An 18,527-nucleotide genomic window follows, 5' to 3' on the forward strand; every position below is an offset into this window, starting at 1 on the left:
TTACTCTACCTCCCTCCTCCCATGCCCCCACCAGCTGGATCCCCCAGCCCATCTCTGGCGCAGTCAAACGCAGTTGTTCACAAAAGATGGCAAAAGAAAACTCAAGTAGCAGACATGGGATCACCACCTTCTGAAATCTTGCAGTCCCTAATAACCAAAGATGATCTTTATTGCAGAGACATGGTGTCTTATATCCGATCTCCATATTTTCCTCTCTAATTGGTCCTTTTGGCTTGTAGAGTTTTCTTGCATTTTTAGAAGGGAGAAGAAGCTTGTGCACAGAACTGTTAAAATGGCAGTTACCAGAAAACCATAAAAAATTAGAGGACTGAAAGTTTCTTAAATGGGAAGCTACATTCTGCAACAGAGGCACCTTAAGATGGACATAAATTCAAGTTCAGAGGAAGGAAGACAGCCTGGAAGTGTAACTGAAAGCAGGCTTTGAAAGTGGTATTCACTGGCACTACATCTGTAGGATTGTTTTCAGCCTGTACAGATACATGCACATGAGGCTATACATAAGTTTTGAAGTGTGTGTTTTAAATTCAGGCACTGAACAGTCAGCAATACATTTCCAATTTATGGAAAAAAAACCCCAAAAACAAAACAAAAACAAACCAGATCATAAAAGACAGCTGTGCCTGAGATGAAAATAAAAGATATATAAGCATATAAGCATTCTTTAAGACCAAGCAGACTTCCCTGTGAATACAGACTTAGAGAAGGCTTCCAGAGAATTAAGGGTTATCTTTAGCATTTCAATTATAATTTTGGATGTATCTGGCAATGATCAGGACTAGCAGTCAGGCTAGTAATTTGATATGCATTAAAAAGTGATGTGATAAAGGGAAAGCTCTGTTGTCAAATGTTACAGAAATCTTCATGTATTGCAGATTATCATATAATTCACAACTGTCTTTTCTATTTATATTCCTTCAAGCCCTTAATGGAATAAGAAATTATTTTAAGCTGGATGTAGCTGTTGAAAGCAAAGAAAATCCTTCCTTGTCAACATAGGATTTACGCAAACATTTTCAACATGATCCTTAGGTCTTGTAGCTCAAGATATTATTAGTACTTTCAAGAACCATGAGAGGAATTTCCCTATGTAAAACAAAATACAACCTCATGAATAACAAGTTAGTTATGGAGTATTTATATTGTGGTAGCAAAGGCTGGGGGTATTTTTACGTGCAGCTCTGTTTTCACAAAATATATCCTTTGCTACATAAGTTACCCCTAATCATAAAAACCATTTTGCCAGATCAAAATAAGTGTAGCTGTCCTAAAATCTGTAAAGATACATATAAACTGTTCCTTCACTTAACAGAATGGTACTTTGAAAGAAAATTATGCAAAATTAAATAAATAATTATTGTGCTTTTCAGTGCCCCAGTCATACAAATCTTTTAGGCTTTCAAACAGTGTTTTGGTTGCTTTAAATGATGCACATCTTGAAATGAAAATGAAATAGTGATGCAATTTTAATTGATCAATTAAAACAATTTTTCATGGTTTCTAAATGGATTAGCTCTAAAATTACTTGTCTGCTGAAAAAAACACTTTTCCAGAGCTGTTACCCAATATCACATTTCCAGACAATGCCTCCTTTGTCATCTTGTCCTGTTTCTCGTTCTCCTTCAAATGCCTACTGAATATAACTGCCTTTTGAACCAATTCACTGAGAATAATTTATCCTTCTCTTTACTAAACTTCAAAACCTTTCCTTCAAAATCTGGAGCAGAAGTTCTGTTACAGATAAATAATATTTAGCTCCAGTACACAATGCAACACTTGGGATATTTGAAATTAAGAACACATTCCATATTTTGTGCCTTATCCTTAAGTCCATTTATAGCACAATGAAAAATGGTACCATTAGGAATTTATTGCAGCTCAGACTGAATGGTTGGAACAACATGGCTGAGACTCAGACCTGGAGAAATGGGTAACAACAATAAGTAATTACTTCAGTTTATTTTCTTCCTAGAAACAACACATTACTTCCCAACACATTTCTTCCTAGAAAAAGGTTTTTTTACCCTAAATTACCTTAGCAAAAGTTTAGTCTCTGTGCTTTAAGAAAATATTTACTATGATGTTCACCTACAGATTTTTAATTTTTCAAAGGAAAAATACGAAAATTTTGTCCCCCTGATCTGCAGCACAGTGGCCAAACTCTTCTGCCTGAAGTCTGTAGTGCCAACAAGAAGAAAGAAACTAGAAACTGAGATTTTTAAATTTTCAGTGGTTCTGATATGAAAAAAAGCCTTAAAAATTCTGAAAACTGCAAAACTGCTCCCTGTCAATGTGTTCGAAACTTCACTGTATACTGTTTCAGCTGCTGTGAGGAACACAGAGGTAGGGCAGCAAAATAAACATTATAGAAATGTATTATTATTTTGGGAATTTTCTCATATAAATGATCCTACTTCTATGGTTTAAACTTCATGTAGTCTTTAACAAGCTCTACAGTACTTTTAAACGTATCTCTAAAAATCTGCCCTATGTGTATAAGTCTTTGCTGTGAAAGTTGTGGTTGGTCTTGCAGAAGACAGCAGTTACTGTCTTTGGATACAAACATATTGAGAAAAAAAATACACTCGCAGGTCAGTGGTTTCAACAAATTATTTATCTGATTATTACTTTAGTTATGTTTGTGTGCTTCATCTATTTAGATAGTGAAGTGTCCAGAACAAAAACTACATTTTATTTTGCAATAATAAGGTATTAATGAGTGATTGACTGACATTTGAGCCGCTTTGCGTTGTCAGGATATAAACTGAATAAAAACCACAAAGTAAGTAAGAGAACTCCAGATAATGCTGTTCCTGTTTGAAAGCAGAGAAAGAAACATCTTCATGAGAACTGTTCCTTACAGCTCAATGTGGTGATTATGCCAATGCTACATATTATCAATGGAGAGAGTAACTTGGTCTTCTCCCTTTATTCTGCCCCTTTTTTGCACAAAAAAAATCCCCAACCAAAACAAAAAAACCCTCATCAAAGTATCCTGGAGCTTTTTGGCTGTCTTAAATTTACTGAAACTGCCCAACAGGTCCAAAAGGTGCTGGCTGGATTTCTGACAGAGGGACACAGCAGGATTTCCTCAGGAAGTCAGGCTAATCAGATTGTTTAAAAGAAATCCAAAGTGAATTACATTTTATTTTCAATTTGCTTTACACAAAACTAAATCAAATGGTTGCAGAACTAAGCCTCTTTCACCCTTTATGATTTTATTCCCCATTTCTCCTTTCATACAAGTAGTTTCAATTTCCCTTCTGAGATTACTTACTTTTTTCTCAAATTGTCAGCTTGGCAACTATTTGAACTAATCCTTTAAAAATCACACCTAAGATACTTCTTATTTTCCTATATAAATATGTGAAACATTAAAATATAGTTTCAATATGTATTTTTGCTGCTTGTTTCAGATTTACTGTAGAAGTTACATAAGCAAAATTTCTTTTGGGCTGGAATGTGCTTTTCCTGTCAAAAATTAATGATCAACTGTGGTTTAGTGTATGCCAACTTAAGTTATTTTGGCTATATTTTGGCTAATTTTCAGGTAACTTAATCATAAAGGTATTTACCCAAATATGGAAAAGTAAACTGTCTTCAGCAATGTTTTATTGTTATTTGTAGTTCAATGAACATTGCTCTTTTAAACCTCCTGTGTTACAACCTTAATTACCTAATGGACAACATTGCCAAGTGCTTCAGATTGTTTTAATTAAATTAAATGAGTACAGGGGTGCTTCCTTTTCACCCGCTCTCTCATTATTTAGCCAAAGTAAACACACTTAATGCTGTCAGATTTCCATCATAAATTCTTTCCTTCAGCTTTACAATTTTATTTGTACAGTTCTCCTAATTTTCTTTAGATTCTTTAAGTATTTCTGCTTTGTTTTTTCCCAGAACTAAATTTTGTTTTCTCTGCATGACCTTGTGAGCACAATGAAGCTTCTTTTTCATTATTGATGAAATATCTGAACCCCAATGTATTTTCAATTACTATCACAGCTCTGCCTTTTAATTGTCCTCAACACTGTAATTTTTAATTTCTCAATGCTCCTCAGTCTTAACAGAATTTTAGTCCACTTCCCACTCCACTGCCAGTGTTCAGTTGCCTTAATTTTCTTTTTTTTTTTTTTTTCCATAGAAGTAAGCAGATGAGAAGGGACTTAGAGCTGCAACTTACCAAGAGTTCGGAAAGGTCTTTGATTTGGTGTATGGGAGAAGAACCCAGGTTTCAAAGCATTTGTGATCAAGATGTCAAAATACTCTTCGAAATCATTCCTACAAAACAAAGTAAATGTGATTAATTAAACTAACAAATTACTCAAAATGTCATGAAATACTCTTTAAGACTTCAGAAAATATCAGAGTATTTCTTTAAGGTACTTGTTTCAGTCACTTTTTTTTCGATGCTTGTTCAATGTCTATTATTCTTTTCCTGAGGCTGTCAAAAGAGAGTCAAACCCCCAGTGAGTTATCTTTGAGAATACTCATTATTTGTAAAAAGATGTTCCTTGATCTCTGGAGAACATGTAACAGATGACATTTTTTTAATCTGAGATGGCAACATATGCACAGACGTGGACTGAAAGTTGTAAAATGAGGGATTTTCTTTTCAAAGAAGAAAATCTGAAGTGATGGGGTCAGAAGTGGCTGAAGAGACTTAAAAAGACAGGTGCTTATTTGTAGGTATCCACACTGAAGATATGCACAGGCCTAAGATGCTCTTGGCAGACCCCAGAGATCTAATTTACAGCCAATGGAAACTAGAGTGTAATCTCACATATTCCAAAACTGAAGCACCATTTTGATAGCTGAATTCCTTCTTCAGACTCTACTGGCTGCTCTCACTACATCCCTGCTGGTTACAGGGAGGCTGGGCATGTGACTACAAATAAACAGCCACCAGCTTCAAGTCCTCATCTGCCTGCTGAATCCCACGATTAAATACAGATTTTTCAATGATCATTTGGTCCATATATACAGATTGTTATCTGGACTGTGGAAATCCCATCAGTTTAAATGGGTTTGAATGTCTCAGCATGGTATGTAAGAAAACATTCCTCATCTATGATGCACTTTATTTTATTAGAAATATTTCATTGCTTAGCTTTTCAAAAAAGTGATGGATACTCTTGAATGGAACAATGAAATCACAGATGGCAAGTCCAGGATGGACACAGGCACTGAAATGCTATCAGCAGTAGAGGAAGTTTGCTGGAAGTAAACCAATCAACGATATCACTTTCAAATAAGTCATAGTCTTCCAAGGGACTGAGATATCTTATCAAAAACTGAATGCTCTCTCTATGAGAGACAGCTTTTGGGCTGTGCTCAAAATGATTCCAGCCTTAAAATAAAAGTCCTTTAAATTTTCTTTCTCCAATGAAATTTTAGCTTTGTCTAATTTTTCTCCACCCATGACCATATGTAAACCTTTGCCTTTTTAAAAGTACCAGTATCAAATATTACAATGATGTGTTTTTAAAATTTGCTTCCATGTGGAAGATTCCAGATGCTGAGCCAACAGGCAGGGTTCTTCTGTCCTCAGGTGAAAAGTATCAACAGAGATAAACTTTTCAAATTAGCATCTGATGCAAATAATCCATCTAGTGGTAAATTAAGCTTGAATTTGCAAAACAAAGCAAGCATTTCAGGAGCACAACAAAGAACAATTAACAAATGAGAGGATAAGCAGAAATTCCCTCAAGCTGTACAAGAGCAAGTTTAGATTTGACATTATGAAAAATTTCTTTGCAGAAAGGGTGGTCAAGTAGGAGAAAAGTCTTCCCAGGGTAGCGGTGGATCCACCATCCCTGGAAGTGCTCAAATAACGCGTGGATGTGGCACTTGGTGACATGGGTTAGTGGAGAACACAGAGGTGCTTGCTTAATGCCTGGACTCAATGATTTTAAAGATTTATTCCAACCTAAATGACTCAGTGGTTCTCTGATTTGTGGGAAAAGTGGCAAGTGCTTTGTTTAAAAAAATTGAAACAGAACAAGCAGACTTTTCAGAAGAATTGGTAACTTTTTATTACTCTGTTGAAAAACTGCTTTGTGTGAGGAGATGCTGTTATCTGTGGCCTTTTTTGAAACAATATATTCAATCTCATGTACAAAGCTGCTGTTTCTATGAGAGACTTTTTGTTACATTACTATGTAACACTATGCATAAAGCAAATCTGTTCCACCAATCACTGCCTGTGATTGGTACAGTGGCCTGTGGTTACAGTAAGTAGCTTGCACACTGGGCAGGATGTATCTTGCACATGTATTGTAACTTTCACCTTCTAAAAACTGCACTCTGAATTCAGATAGTGGTTGACACGACAGACAGAGCCAGTGGAGAAACATCCACATTCTTGAAACGTAATCCATCCCACTTATTTCAGACATAATTCATAACCATGCAGACTGAATTGCCAAGGATAATGCCCAGTGGTTTCTCTCCACTAACCACAGAGGGAAATGAAATGACCAGCTTCAAAAAGTTACTCACTTTTAGGTGGCTAACATTCCTGAAAAAGTGAAGTACAGTTGGCTTCAGTGACTGTCTGATGATTGACTCATCTTGAGGTGTGCTTCTGCCAACATTTAAAGGTTCAACTAACTGGGCAGCATCCTCGTGGTAGGTAAGACTGAAAAGTCACACCATGATGCTGCTGTATGAATGAACTGGCACTTGCTTTTTAAGGTTTACATGTCTTATTTACTGATCCCAGCAGTATGTCTGTGCTCTGGCTGGGAAACAGTTGTCATTTTATTTCAAAATGAAGTTTTTACTTCCTCTTCCTACCAAAATGTGTTCTAGTCAAGGACAACTTTGTCAGATGAGCACAGTTGGGATATTTTGCTCATGAAATGGTAAATGATACACTTAAGTATGAATTTCCCAGCACAGCTTTTATGAAGACAATAATTTCTTTGCAAAAAGGAGCTTCTTTAACAAAGTGCAAAAAAGTAAACAGTTACAAGGTAAGGATATTAGGAGTAAGAGGCTAAAACTTTACACGCATCTCTGTTTTTCATATTTATCATTATGGGCTTTTTTATTTCATACTATACAATTTTGGGCTTCTCAGTATCATATTGATTAACCTACATAATCCTTAATAAAGGATTATGGAGGTGCAATTTGTAAGTGTTGATATCAAGAATAAAATGTAGTGTTGATGTCAAGAATAAAAACCAGTTACCCTGGTCAAATAAAGTTAAGGGCAGAGATAATAGGGGTGAACCTAAACTATATTCCAGTACAGCAAAAAGTAGCACAGGTACGAAGAGTCCTTGTGTCTCATATGAGAGGCATGAAACAAACAAAATCACTAAAAGGTTTAGATTTTCAGGAAAATAACCCCACTTCACTAAAGTCTAATGGACAGTGGAGTACTCAGTTCTCCAAAAGCTACTTGGAAGCCACACTGCATGAATCACTGGAAAATATGATTGTAATAAATACCATAGAACAATCTACGCTTCTGTGGAAAAGAGAGTGACACAGTATCCTTCTACCAGGATATCTTTTTCTGGTGTTTTGAAAGGCAACTGATCATTTCTGATATCTTGCTTACTGTCTTCCAGCAGGATTTCTACAGCTACCTTCAACAGCTGAACACTATTCACCAAGGAACAGATAGCCAAAATCATTGTATGTGGCCAAGAATTTACTTTTATACCAAATTTTCATTTGGGAAATAACTAGACAGATTTACACAAAAGAGGTAATTCACAGACATCTTGCTCATAAAGGAGAATAGCTTTTTGTCAGGAGGTAGATTTGTCCCTCAAACGAGCAAGTTTAATGTTCATGCAAAGCAGTGAGAACTGGCACGGCTGATGCTTTGTTTTAGCATTTAGCCTAGAGAGTACAAAAGAGAGTCATACTGGCAGGACTGGTTTTGGAAGGTAGCTCTGTCTTTTACCTTACCCGCGGTTTTCTTACAATGTTGCTGTATTCATTCTGCTGTTCCCTGGCATATCCTGATAGCCAAGGTAGGGTCACACTGAACTACTTTATTTCTTGGATTAATGATAAATAAACCGTCTCACTCTGTCACCTCACTATTTGCATCACTGATTAATTAATTTTCTAGGTAAGTGACAGTTCTGCTGAATTTCACTGAATTTGACTCGACCAGCCATGTTCTTAGCATTATGCTACAAACAGCTACTGTGATCAGCAACTGCAGCCTCCACCAGTTGCCAAGGGCAATAAACTGCCTGCTGTATCTTTTCTGCTGTGAAGAAGCACATTTCTCGTGCGCAGCCATCTTTCGAAAACCACTAATGGGAAAAAGTACTGGTAAGATTTTCCTGCAAATTTACTGCGAGGAAACGTAATAATACTACTAGTTGCATGCACTGCTGGAGAAGCGAGAAAAGAAGTGGCTTAAATAAGACAGTCTAGCAAAAGTTTACAATAAAATTAGGAATCAGATGGTGCACAGGATATTGGCCTGAAAGATAATGCCCTGGCATCTTCAATCCCATCATGATGCCTCCAAAAGGATGCAGGTTGTGAGTGTGCTGTGGGTCAGACACAGCTCACAGGCTCACAGATGGACTACTCTGTCTCTTGTAACACTCCACTAGAGAGGGGCCCAGCGGAAAACTCGGAACCAAATAATTCACCATACATAAACAAAACTCAAATTAGCTTACCAATAACTCAGGCTTATCTCCAATTGTTGTTGGGCAGATATAATTTGAGATGGACTTTGCACTCACCCAAGAACATGCTCACACAGAAGCCTGCAGTAGTCACTGTGAGAACTGGTAATTAACAGCAGAATCTTCCCAGCATTCTTCAGTTGTTTCAGCCACTTTTTTACAGACTCGGGACATCTTTGTAAATATTTGTCTGGATGATTTTTCACTTCTGGGAAATACATCCCACAGTCTTCTAAAAAAATGAAAACATAATTATGTTATCCAATCCTGCTCACAAACCACTCAATCCACACAACAAATATCCTTTTATGTGCAAACAACAGAATTAAAATAAGGCAAAGCAAAGTTTAAAATTTTTTCTCGGCTGTAATACAATAGAAACCAAAACTCCCAAACAAACCAAGAAGATTCACTGTAGCAGAAATAAGATTGCATGACTTTCTTATTGTGGAATTTTCATAATCATTTGGTTTGATGTTCTTTTGCTCATAATAGTTAGTAGCAAAGAAATTTCAGATTATAGTTTCATGCAGGAAATAATTATTTCTTTTCACCTTTGCTCAATTTTTGGATACTCAGTTTGTGATTGTAAAATGAGCTAAATGTTTAGAGAGTAGTAAGGGCCTAAAATTCCAAAGAACACCTGTTCACTTATTTCTGACACTACATTAGCATTGACTGATCAGTAACATCCATTTAATTATATTTGCATTTTCCTCAAGTAGCACTTTATCTATGAAAGGTTGATCAACTGGCAAAGTCTTGTAGGTATTTGGAATACTAGGAAGAGATGCAAAAAACTGCCCTATTCCCTATTCAGCTTCAATAATGTTCTTTTTGCCAAATAAAACAGCAATAGAATTTTGCAAATACACTTGGAATGTAAGATTTTAAAAAGTGTGGAACAACACTAACTTGGCAGTAAAAGTTACCTATTCATTAAAGTCACCAATAAATATTCATCTTGTTATAGCCCATAGCAGCTTTACCAAAATGTCAAATTAACATTAAATTTCCCTACGTATTTCTTCTGTGCTCAAACCCTCTGTAACCAAAACTGTCAAGCTAGTTAAAGGTTTAAAAAGAAATACAATAATTGTAGAGACAGAAATTATATCAAGTATTTGGCTCTCAGTCTGTGTGTGTTATATTATAATGAACATCATCACAGATTATTTTTCTTCCAGCACTTGTTCTATATGCAACTGTCTGTGGTCAACTTTGCTGAATGATTTAATAAATCCCAGACATTACTTAGCCTTCTGGTATGTGAGTAATGCTGTTCTCTAGTTTGAAAAAATAAGATTTAAACCACTTGAACTTTAGCTATTTAATGGAAGAGAACATGCATGTTTGAAACAGTAGTATCAAAGAAAGACGGAAAGATGCTGGGCGCTAAACATTGTTCCATACACTACACATTCAAACATCTACAAATGGCAGCAAACACAAGTCTTCCAAAAGAAGATTCAAATTTGCTGTTATCCCTGGAATTAGACAGGAGGCAAAAAATGTATTATTCTGTACTACAACTTGGCATATTTCTTCCAAAAAAGTAGACTGGTATATCTGAGAAGAGTGTCTCAAACAAAATCTCCCAACTCACAACCAGGCCACTCTTCCAGCTCTTCGCTGTGTTTAGGCCAGGCTGTGTAACAGTGTCTACCAGGGATACAAGCCTGCTCCTGCAGCCAGCATTATGGGATGCCATGACATTTGCCTTGAGCACTAGCCAAGAACAATGATATTTTTGATTAAACAAAGCAGATTTATGAAAGAAGGTTTCCTGTTGTGTTTTCCCTCCTTCTTTCCTGAGGCATGAATATTATTTGGGATGAGCAATAATTTCTAGGAGCAGAATCTGCATTTTTTTTTCTTCATATTATAACTAGCAATAATATTTCATATGCTATCCTATGACAATTTTTCTTTTTGTGTTTTGGAAAGTGCACAACATTAGATGAGAAGAAAGGGGCACACACAAACAAAGCAGGCTTAGCACTAGCTCCTACAGCTACAAACAATTAAAATAAAGATGGCAAAGTTCATTTATATAACCGGTGACCTATCACTCCTATCACTCTCAGATGAAAAGGTCTGTTTTACTCCTGAATGCTCTTTGTTTTTCTGTCCTTATGAAATCCCTTCCACTGTCTGTGACCATTATTTGATGGGCAATTTAAAGCCTTTGAGTTAATTTACACAAAACTGTCTCACCTCTCCATAATCTGTGCAGTATCTTCTGTGTGACAAATCTATTCTATTTGGCCTTTGAGCTGCATCTGCATTGGAAAAGGCCAACAACTCTGGGTTCAATATATGAGCTGAAAGAGAGTCTTATTCCAGCTTTCTATCTAGACCCTAAAGCCCAGCTGTTAATTGCAGACAAGCAATGAATCAGTTCTTGACACGGAGATCTGAAATTTGCCTCTGGGCTGTTTGCCATATCAGGCAGAGGCAGCTCATAAGAATCCTCATTAAAGCATACTCTACTGTAATTAGACCAGCACGGCCCAGGAAAGCAGAGTTTGACTTAATTCCTAACATACTATTGTATCTGGTGAAGACAGTTTGGTGGAATACAAACTCATACCTGTAAATGAGATTAATCACCAAAGCTTGCCAGATTTGATTGAAAGCCACATAAAAGCCAAAAAACTTCCTCATTAACCCAGGGCAGGAGCCAATTTTGATGAGTATAGCAGAACCACAGGCACCTTGCTGGCAGAAAGAATTGTGGAAGCTTTAACATGTGATGGAGAAATAGCATCGTGTCAGCCTTCAAAATCAAATGGCATCACCAATAAAGCCATTTTCCCCATTATGGCATAGGTTTTACTATGTTTTACTAAAGCAAACAAACAATAAAAATAAGAAGAAAACTCTATTAAACAAAGCACCAGTGAGAAATCGGAAAAGAAATAATTTTATCAGAGACAACAGAGGAAAGCAAAGATGAGTGCTTACACAACTGTCATACAGCTCGATTCTTGAAAAACAAAGAAGTAGTTCATCAGAGTAACACTGTTCTGGAGAAATAAGAAATTTCTCTAGCCTGTAAAACCTCCCTGACGATGCTTATGGGCCATCCAAATTGGAAAATATTCTTATAAATGGAAATAAAAGCAAACTTTAGGAAAGTTTTGTTGGTCCACAGAGTATCAAAGTGGGGGACTTGTGGTCACTGCCAGATCCACAACTGATGGTTTGTTATCTGTACATTGCCTAAAATAAAAGCTCTACTTTTTTTCCTCTTTGTTTTATGAATATCACTTAACATACAACTATATGGACATTGACATATATTAACACATACCCATATATCAGGGAAAGCAAAACATTCACAAAACAACTGTCCCAACCTTCACCTCAAATTCTCTGTTGTTTACAGTTACCTTCAAGCATGCCAAAGCCTTCATTAGTAACCTCTGGCTCTTTGGCAGTGTGAACACTTACACAAAATACAAAGAAGTATTTAATAAAACAATTCAAAACAAGAAGCCTGTGACAATCAACGTAACAATTAACATATTTACCCCCTGTCATTTTATGAGAAAACTTAATCCAGTGATGTGGAGGAGGAAAGTGAATATCTAAGCATTTCATACACAACCTTGGAATGTACTATGTATATGTCACCACGGAACAAATGTAATTTTTTCAATTTCCATTCCTGTTATTACACAACATGAAGTTTATCTCAAATCTTTGAAATACAGCTTGCTTTAGCAAATTAGCAACTAGACTCTTAAGGGATTTATTCTAATCTTCCAAATATACTTTCAAAAACAATTATTGCTTTTGCAGTCCACCTTTCAGAAGGTATTCTTTCAGAAAAATAAAAGTATCCTTTCAAGAAAAAATTATACATTTTAAGCTGAAGATGGAAATAGAAGCAATTAAAATGAATTGTCTAGAACCACCACATATGCCAGAGCCTCTTATCAGATCAACATCTTGGTGTATTTTCAAAGCAATATCATTTCCTCTGTCTGTATTATCAGAGGTTTCTTTTGTGTCCAGCTGGGAGTTCATGTTTTCTTGTTTTATCTGACATTTTAATTTGACAGTTAATCTGATTTTTAATCTGACATTTATCTGACATTGTGCTGACTTGTAATTTAACTGTCTGAGAGCTGTGATAGCAAGTGTGATGGGAATTATGTAGCTGGAAATGCTGGAAATGCAGAACCCCCAGACCATACTCAGAGAGAGGCTGCACAATGCTTGTCGTGTCTTCCAGCACAGATAATAATCCAGTCTTTAAGCCAACGACCCTTCTCTACTTTAGTCACAAAATTACTTTATTGAAGTATGCAGTTTGATATTTGTGGGGAAAAAAAAAAAAAATCTGGATTTCTCTTGCGCTCTGCATTACACTGCTTCTCCCCAGCAGGGTCAGTTCACACCCACCTGGCCCTGGACTCATTTGGATTCAATGCCAGTAAATCTGCACTGCCAGGACACTGCAGTTTTCATCCCTTAACTGCTATTTGGATTATAAAGTGGGCAAATGTTCAAGGGGCACCTTTCTGGCAAGGTCTTAGTCCAAAACTAAAACACAGGAACAGTGTATTTCTCAGTATTGTCACTGCTTCTGAGGGGAACTTACTTGATTAAATTAAAAATAATTTATCTGCTATTTATACAATTTAGCTAAGCAGAAAAGTATGAAGCTAAAAAAATACCACTAGAATTCAGCCAAGAAAAATAAACTTTACCAATTTGTAGCTTGTATTTAGTGGCTTTAACAACTAACAATCTCTTACAATGAAAGCAGTATTTGGAAATGTGACTTTTCTCTCTTTTAAATTCAAAGGCAATATGATAACTTAGCTATTAATACACATAACCAAATTCTCTGTAGCTCTGCCATGAGATAGAACTTCTAGTTCTTCTTTAATTTTTGTCTTAATGCTGGTTTGCAGATAGCAGTTATTCATTTGATTACCAGAGCAGAGCTGCAATAAATGTTACAAGCAGCGATGATACAGACAAAAATATTCACTGGTTATTCCTATGCACTGTGGCCTTACAGCACTTCATGTTTTTAGAGAGAACAGAGAGACTTCTTTGACCATTGTTGCTGTCTTCCTCTCCTGTCTAAATAAACGAATACAACAATTATCATAAATATTCAACAGAAACACAAGAAAAGTAACTTCATCACAGAAGATTCTGCAAAAGAACTTAAATTTCAACTAATGAAAGCAAGTAGAAGAGAAAAGGGGTGATGGTTAAAATTACATTAGGCAAGTTGTCTTTTACTGCCTTTTACTTAAGCTGAAGTGTGCTCTTGTAGGAGCAGCAGAAGCAAAATGAGAGACAGAGGGAAGGAAATGTTTAAATAAAGCAAGATAAGAAAAGATAATGGTGACGCAGGAATGACTGGACAAAATATGGTTACATTCTGGAGGCCTGGGATGAGGCAGATATCAGGAACAGAGAGCAGCAGGAAGAGATAAATCATCCTCTCCTTCCCCCAGGAGATAAAAACTTTTAAAAACAGAATAAAAGGATGACAGTCCTGGAAGACAGGAGGTTAGGAAGAGGCAAATGTCATAGGAGCAAAAATGAAGAGTGACAGATATCACATATTTTGAACTTTCATGTTTTCTACAATTGTCTCAATTCTTTAGAAAGATTGAGAAATTGAGAAACACAGTGCCATTTCTTAAAAGGCCAAAGGGTTAAACATCCTGGTCCAGTTCAGGCAGGAAGAACACCAGCTATTTACATTTCTTTATTTATTAGGAGCAGACATGAAAACAGGATTCTAAGTTTGGAGACAAAGGAGATTTTAATTTTATGGTACCCGATCTCTCATTCTCACCTGAAAAAAAGAGTGAAGCAGCATTTTAAAAGATAAAAGAGGGGGGGGAAGGAGCATGGGTGAATTGGCTAGTGGAGACCAGAAATTCAGAATAACACCTCAGTGAGTTTCTGCCTGTCACAAAGCTGAACTTTGCAACCCAATGAATCTCTGCTTGTTGTAGCTAAGAACTAGCTTATGTGCCAGACATATGAGTAGCTGCTTACACACCAGTATCTTTCAAGCTGCTCCTGCATATACAAAGGGAAGAGAAATGTGACAGAAAAGGGAAAAAAAACCCTGAAAATCAGACAGAAGAGAGGAGGTAGGAAATATGAGGAGAAATAAAAATCCAACCAGTACTAAGGATAGGTTTCATTCTATTAATAATGCACAGTTTTAAATAGGGAACATATATTAGGATGCCAAATCAAATTAAAGAAAAAACTTTTCCTCCTGTGTTCTCAGAAAATTAGGTATTTCTATGATCACAGTGTAAGCCCTCTGCATGTGGCACTTGAGTTCTGAACTAATCACATATTACCAGCTGAACTGCAGGATCAACTGGGTCTTCATTTGCCTCTTTTGCCTGTGTATCTGTCAAAGATGTTTACCGCCCATGTAACATTAACATTCTCAATATTTTTAGCAACATCCAACTCTGGTCAGGCAGAAATAGATCACATTTTCTAAAATAATAAACTATTTTCCAGTGATGACAACTCTGTGCTCACTTTGATTAATTTCAAGGGGGTGACCATAAGGTAAGGGTCCGTGGTGGGCTAGGAAAAACATGACTACTTGGATTAATAGTGGCTGCAGTGCTATATAAACACTTAATACACTGAAGGAAACATTTTAGCAGAGCACACACAAAACATCACCTCTGCAAATATTTCATGGGTCATTTCCTCTTCTAATTATTTTCTACTCCTGTGGCCTATGAGAAATTTACTGCAAGATTTAAAATGCTTTGGTAGCTAAAGATAGGTCTCCAACAAAAAAGGGTCTGGTTGACTAAAAATTTTCCTAAGGAAGCTAAGAGCAGATGTTGTTTCTTCTGGCTTAGTATTACAAGGCAGGAACTACCACTCTCCCTCCTTTCTGAGTTGAGGTTCCCATGACAAAGGCAGTCAGGACAGCACAGGACCTTTAGCTATATTTAAAGGGAAGTCCTAATGTCTAAATTAGAAGCTACTACTGCTCTGACATTTCTTAGCTGAACATCACCCCCCTCTTCCCCCTGTGTAGCAGGGAGTAGAACCAAAGACCTCTGATGGACAACCCAGAACCTCAAGGCTGTGCAAGGTTTAAGGGCTGGCCCTAATCAAAGTCAGCTTCAAGGTGAGGCTGTATAATTTCTTGAAAACTTGTCAACAACTTTTCCACAAAAACTCTTCAAGCAAGCTTAAAAAGTGTCCTGGATGCAGAACAATCAAGACTCAATGCCACAGCCAGATGCTGGCATGGCTTTTGCATGTTAGTGTTATTCCTACTTCTTACTGAGGTCCACGGACACTGAAAGAGAAATCCAGGCTATTTTCATATGTTTTCTGTTCTTACTGGTGCTCCCAAATGGCTGATTTAACTGCTCCCACAGCCACAGTAAGCCCCACTCTGCAGTCCTTGCATCGTGTCATCCCAAGCTTGCAAATGCCTTCCTTTAGAAAAAAGTACACAAATAAAAGAAGTTATGAGAAGCACAGATATGTGGCAAAGTCTGCAGCCTGACTTCACTGTGACTGCTGACACATGACACTTGTAAGGAAGTTGTCTTCATGTAGGTAGTTTGAATGACCCTCCAAAGTTTTATATACACAAGTCTTGGAGAGAGTATTTCTTTCTTTTCTTGTTTTTTCTTTTCCTTCTGCTTTCATGTTAATATTTATATCAATTGATATTTATTTGTAGCAATGTTTCCCCAACGCACTACAAAGCAGGAAGGATGTACTTTGGAGGTAGGACAGGATCTGTTGCTATATTTTAGAGGAAATTATTTATTTCTCCAAAGAATTCACTTCCTTGCTTTACATTATCATGCTAGTTAGAAGCATAACAGAACAGATTTATCAAACAACATGAAACAATCAATTTCTGATGACACTCTCACAACCCATGGGCTGAACACTAAACTTGTGCAGAGGTAACTACCCCTTGCTGGACAAACATTCAGTTAAATTAGTCTGATTCCCCAGATCCTCCCTACAACTACAGTGAACAAGCTGCAGGAAAAATCTGCTTTGTTCCATTGTCAAGAATGTCTTCTGATAGGATTTATGCAACACATTTATGCTTGGAAGTAAAAGACTGAAAGCTGGCAAAGGGATTGCTCAAGGCAACACAACTCACATTTTTTCCTCCTGTTGAAGATTTACATGAATCATTTGTTATATAAGTATTACCATAGTATTAGTACTTACAGGAGAACAACCTACCAGTGGTAAATTACCAAAAAAATGCTGGAAATCTCCATCCTCACCTATACTTTGACTGCTGAAATTACTGATCCTTATACACATATTTATCATACAAACTTGCCACAGAAGTATATTCGAGATTTTTCTTCTACATACATTATAACTATTTGCTCTCAACACCAACTTTCCCAACAAATTTTTCATACTTCAGTAGTTGCCTGTTAAACTCTACCTGTTGTCAATCAATTCACATACCTTTAAAATACATTCCCTGGTAAAGACATCCTAAAAATCACAAAACAATTTAGGATGGATGGAGGAAATTGTTTTGTTCAACTGAATGCAGCTAAGTAGGTAGGGAATGGAATCTGTTCAGGATGCTGCTGCAGTCTAATGTGGCAGGAAATAAAATATTCAATTGTGAATCTGATGAAGGTTACTTGAGTCCATTAGCTTGTGTAAAATGTGCTTTTATGCTTGGTGTGGAAATGAAGTACATAATGAAGAAATAAAATACAGTAGATAGATATCTTACAATAACACAGACTACAGCTGCTGATAAACTAAAAATCCTACTCAGCTGTCCCGCTCCACCAAGAAGACATTACAGGTAATCCCTGCTTTTGAGATCTCAAATCAAAATAGCCCTGGACAAGAGATGAAACTCTTTCTGAAGCTTTGAATGGACCAGCTACTTGGAGGCACTTCTTGCTGCAAGAAAGAAGTTTAAGTTCTCAGAAAAGTTTTTCCTGGAAGCAGCAGCATCATGTACCTCTTATATTTGCACATGTAGATATTAACACACAGAGATACATATATATGTATACTAAAAAAAACCAATATTTTTCTTAAAACAAGAAATAATCCTTTTCTGTCTCCCAAGACATTGGGCACTGACAAGAACAAATGGTTTTAATTCCAGCTTCCAGGTCTACAGCTGCAAACTCTCCAAATCGGTACAGATGGACCAAGAACTGTAAGCAGACTCATTTAACTTCCTACATAACATTCCTATACAGACGCCACATGCAGTCTTCAAGAACAATCTGATTAGCAGTGGGAACCTGCAAGCAACAAGTACCACAAGAATGGGGTAGGGAGAAGAACTCTGTGTAAATTGGGGCATTTAAAATGGTATCAGAAAAACCTGTCAGAAAACAAGACATTACAGAAGAGTGTGACCAGGGGAGATTTGTGACAGGCTATTCTCCTTTCATGTTTATGGCTATGTATACACAAAGTTACCAGCCACGTGCTTTCTGTGATCTCATTATTTTTACAACTTAAAAGTAGCGTTCAACAATTACTACTCATACTGTAGGTGATGTACCACCTGCTGTTATGCTTACCATCACATTTTAATACATAAAATGAAAACCTTACTCTTCTTGCCTGGGATCTCACCCTAGCCATCCTGTTAATACAGCTCTTCAATCACACACATACAAAGTGCTTTTCATGGTTCTTGCCTATAGAGCTGCATAGATCTGGCTGCAGAAGAATATTTTCAGTTCCTGTGTATTAAATATTAACAGGAAGATGTACCAAGAAGGGCCATCGGGATAAGGCTCAAGGAGCTGAAATGACAAGGAGTCAGGGTACATTCAG

At 36.8% G+C, this 18,527-nt stretch overlaps 1 protein-coding gene across 1 annotated transcript in view; it reads right to left on the reverse strand.

Moving 5' to 3' along the window:
- NT5DC1 (5'-nucleotidase domain containing 1) overlaps positions 1–18,527 on the reverse strand; it is a 128,381-nt gene that overhangs the window by 38,283 nt on the left and 71,571 nt on the right. The window contains exons 7-8 of the mRNA XM_059469434.1: positions 8,748–8,922; positions 4,202–4,299 (exon numbers count right to left, since the gene is read on the reverse strand). Of these exons, the coding sequence (XP_059325417.1) occupies positions 4,202–4,299; positions 8,748–8,922 (273 nt within the window). The remainder of the gene's footprint in view (positions 1–4,201; positions 4,300–8,747; positions 8,923–18,527) is intronic.

Source organism: Ammospiza nelsoni, chromosome 3, assembly GCF_027579445.1.
Source record: "Ammospiza nelsoni isolate bAmmNel1 chromosome 3, bAmmNel1.pri, whole genome shotgun sequence".
NCBI classification, from domain to species: Eukaryota; Metazoa; Chordata; class Aves; order Passeriformes; family Passerellidae; genus Ammospiza; species Ammospiza nelsoni.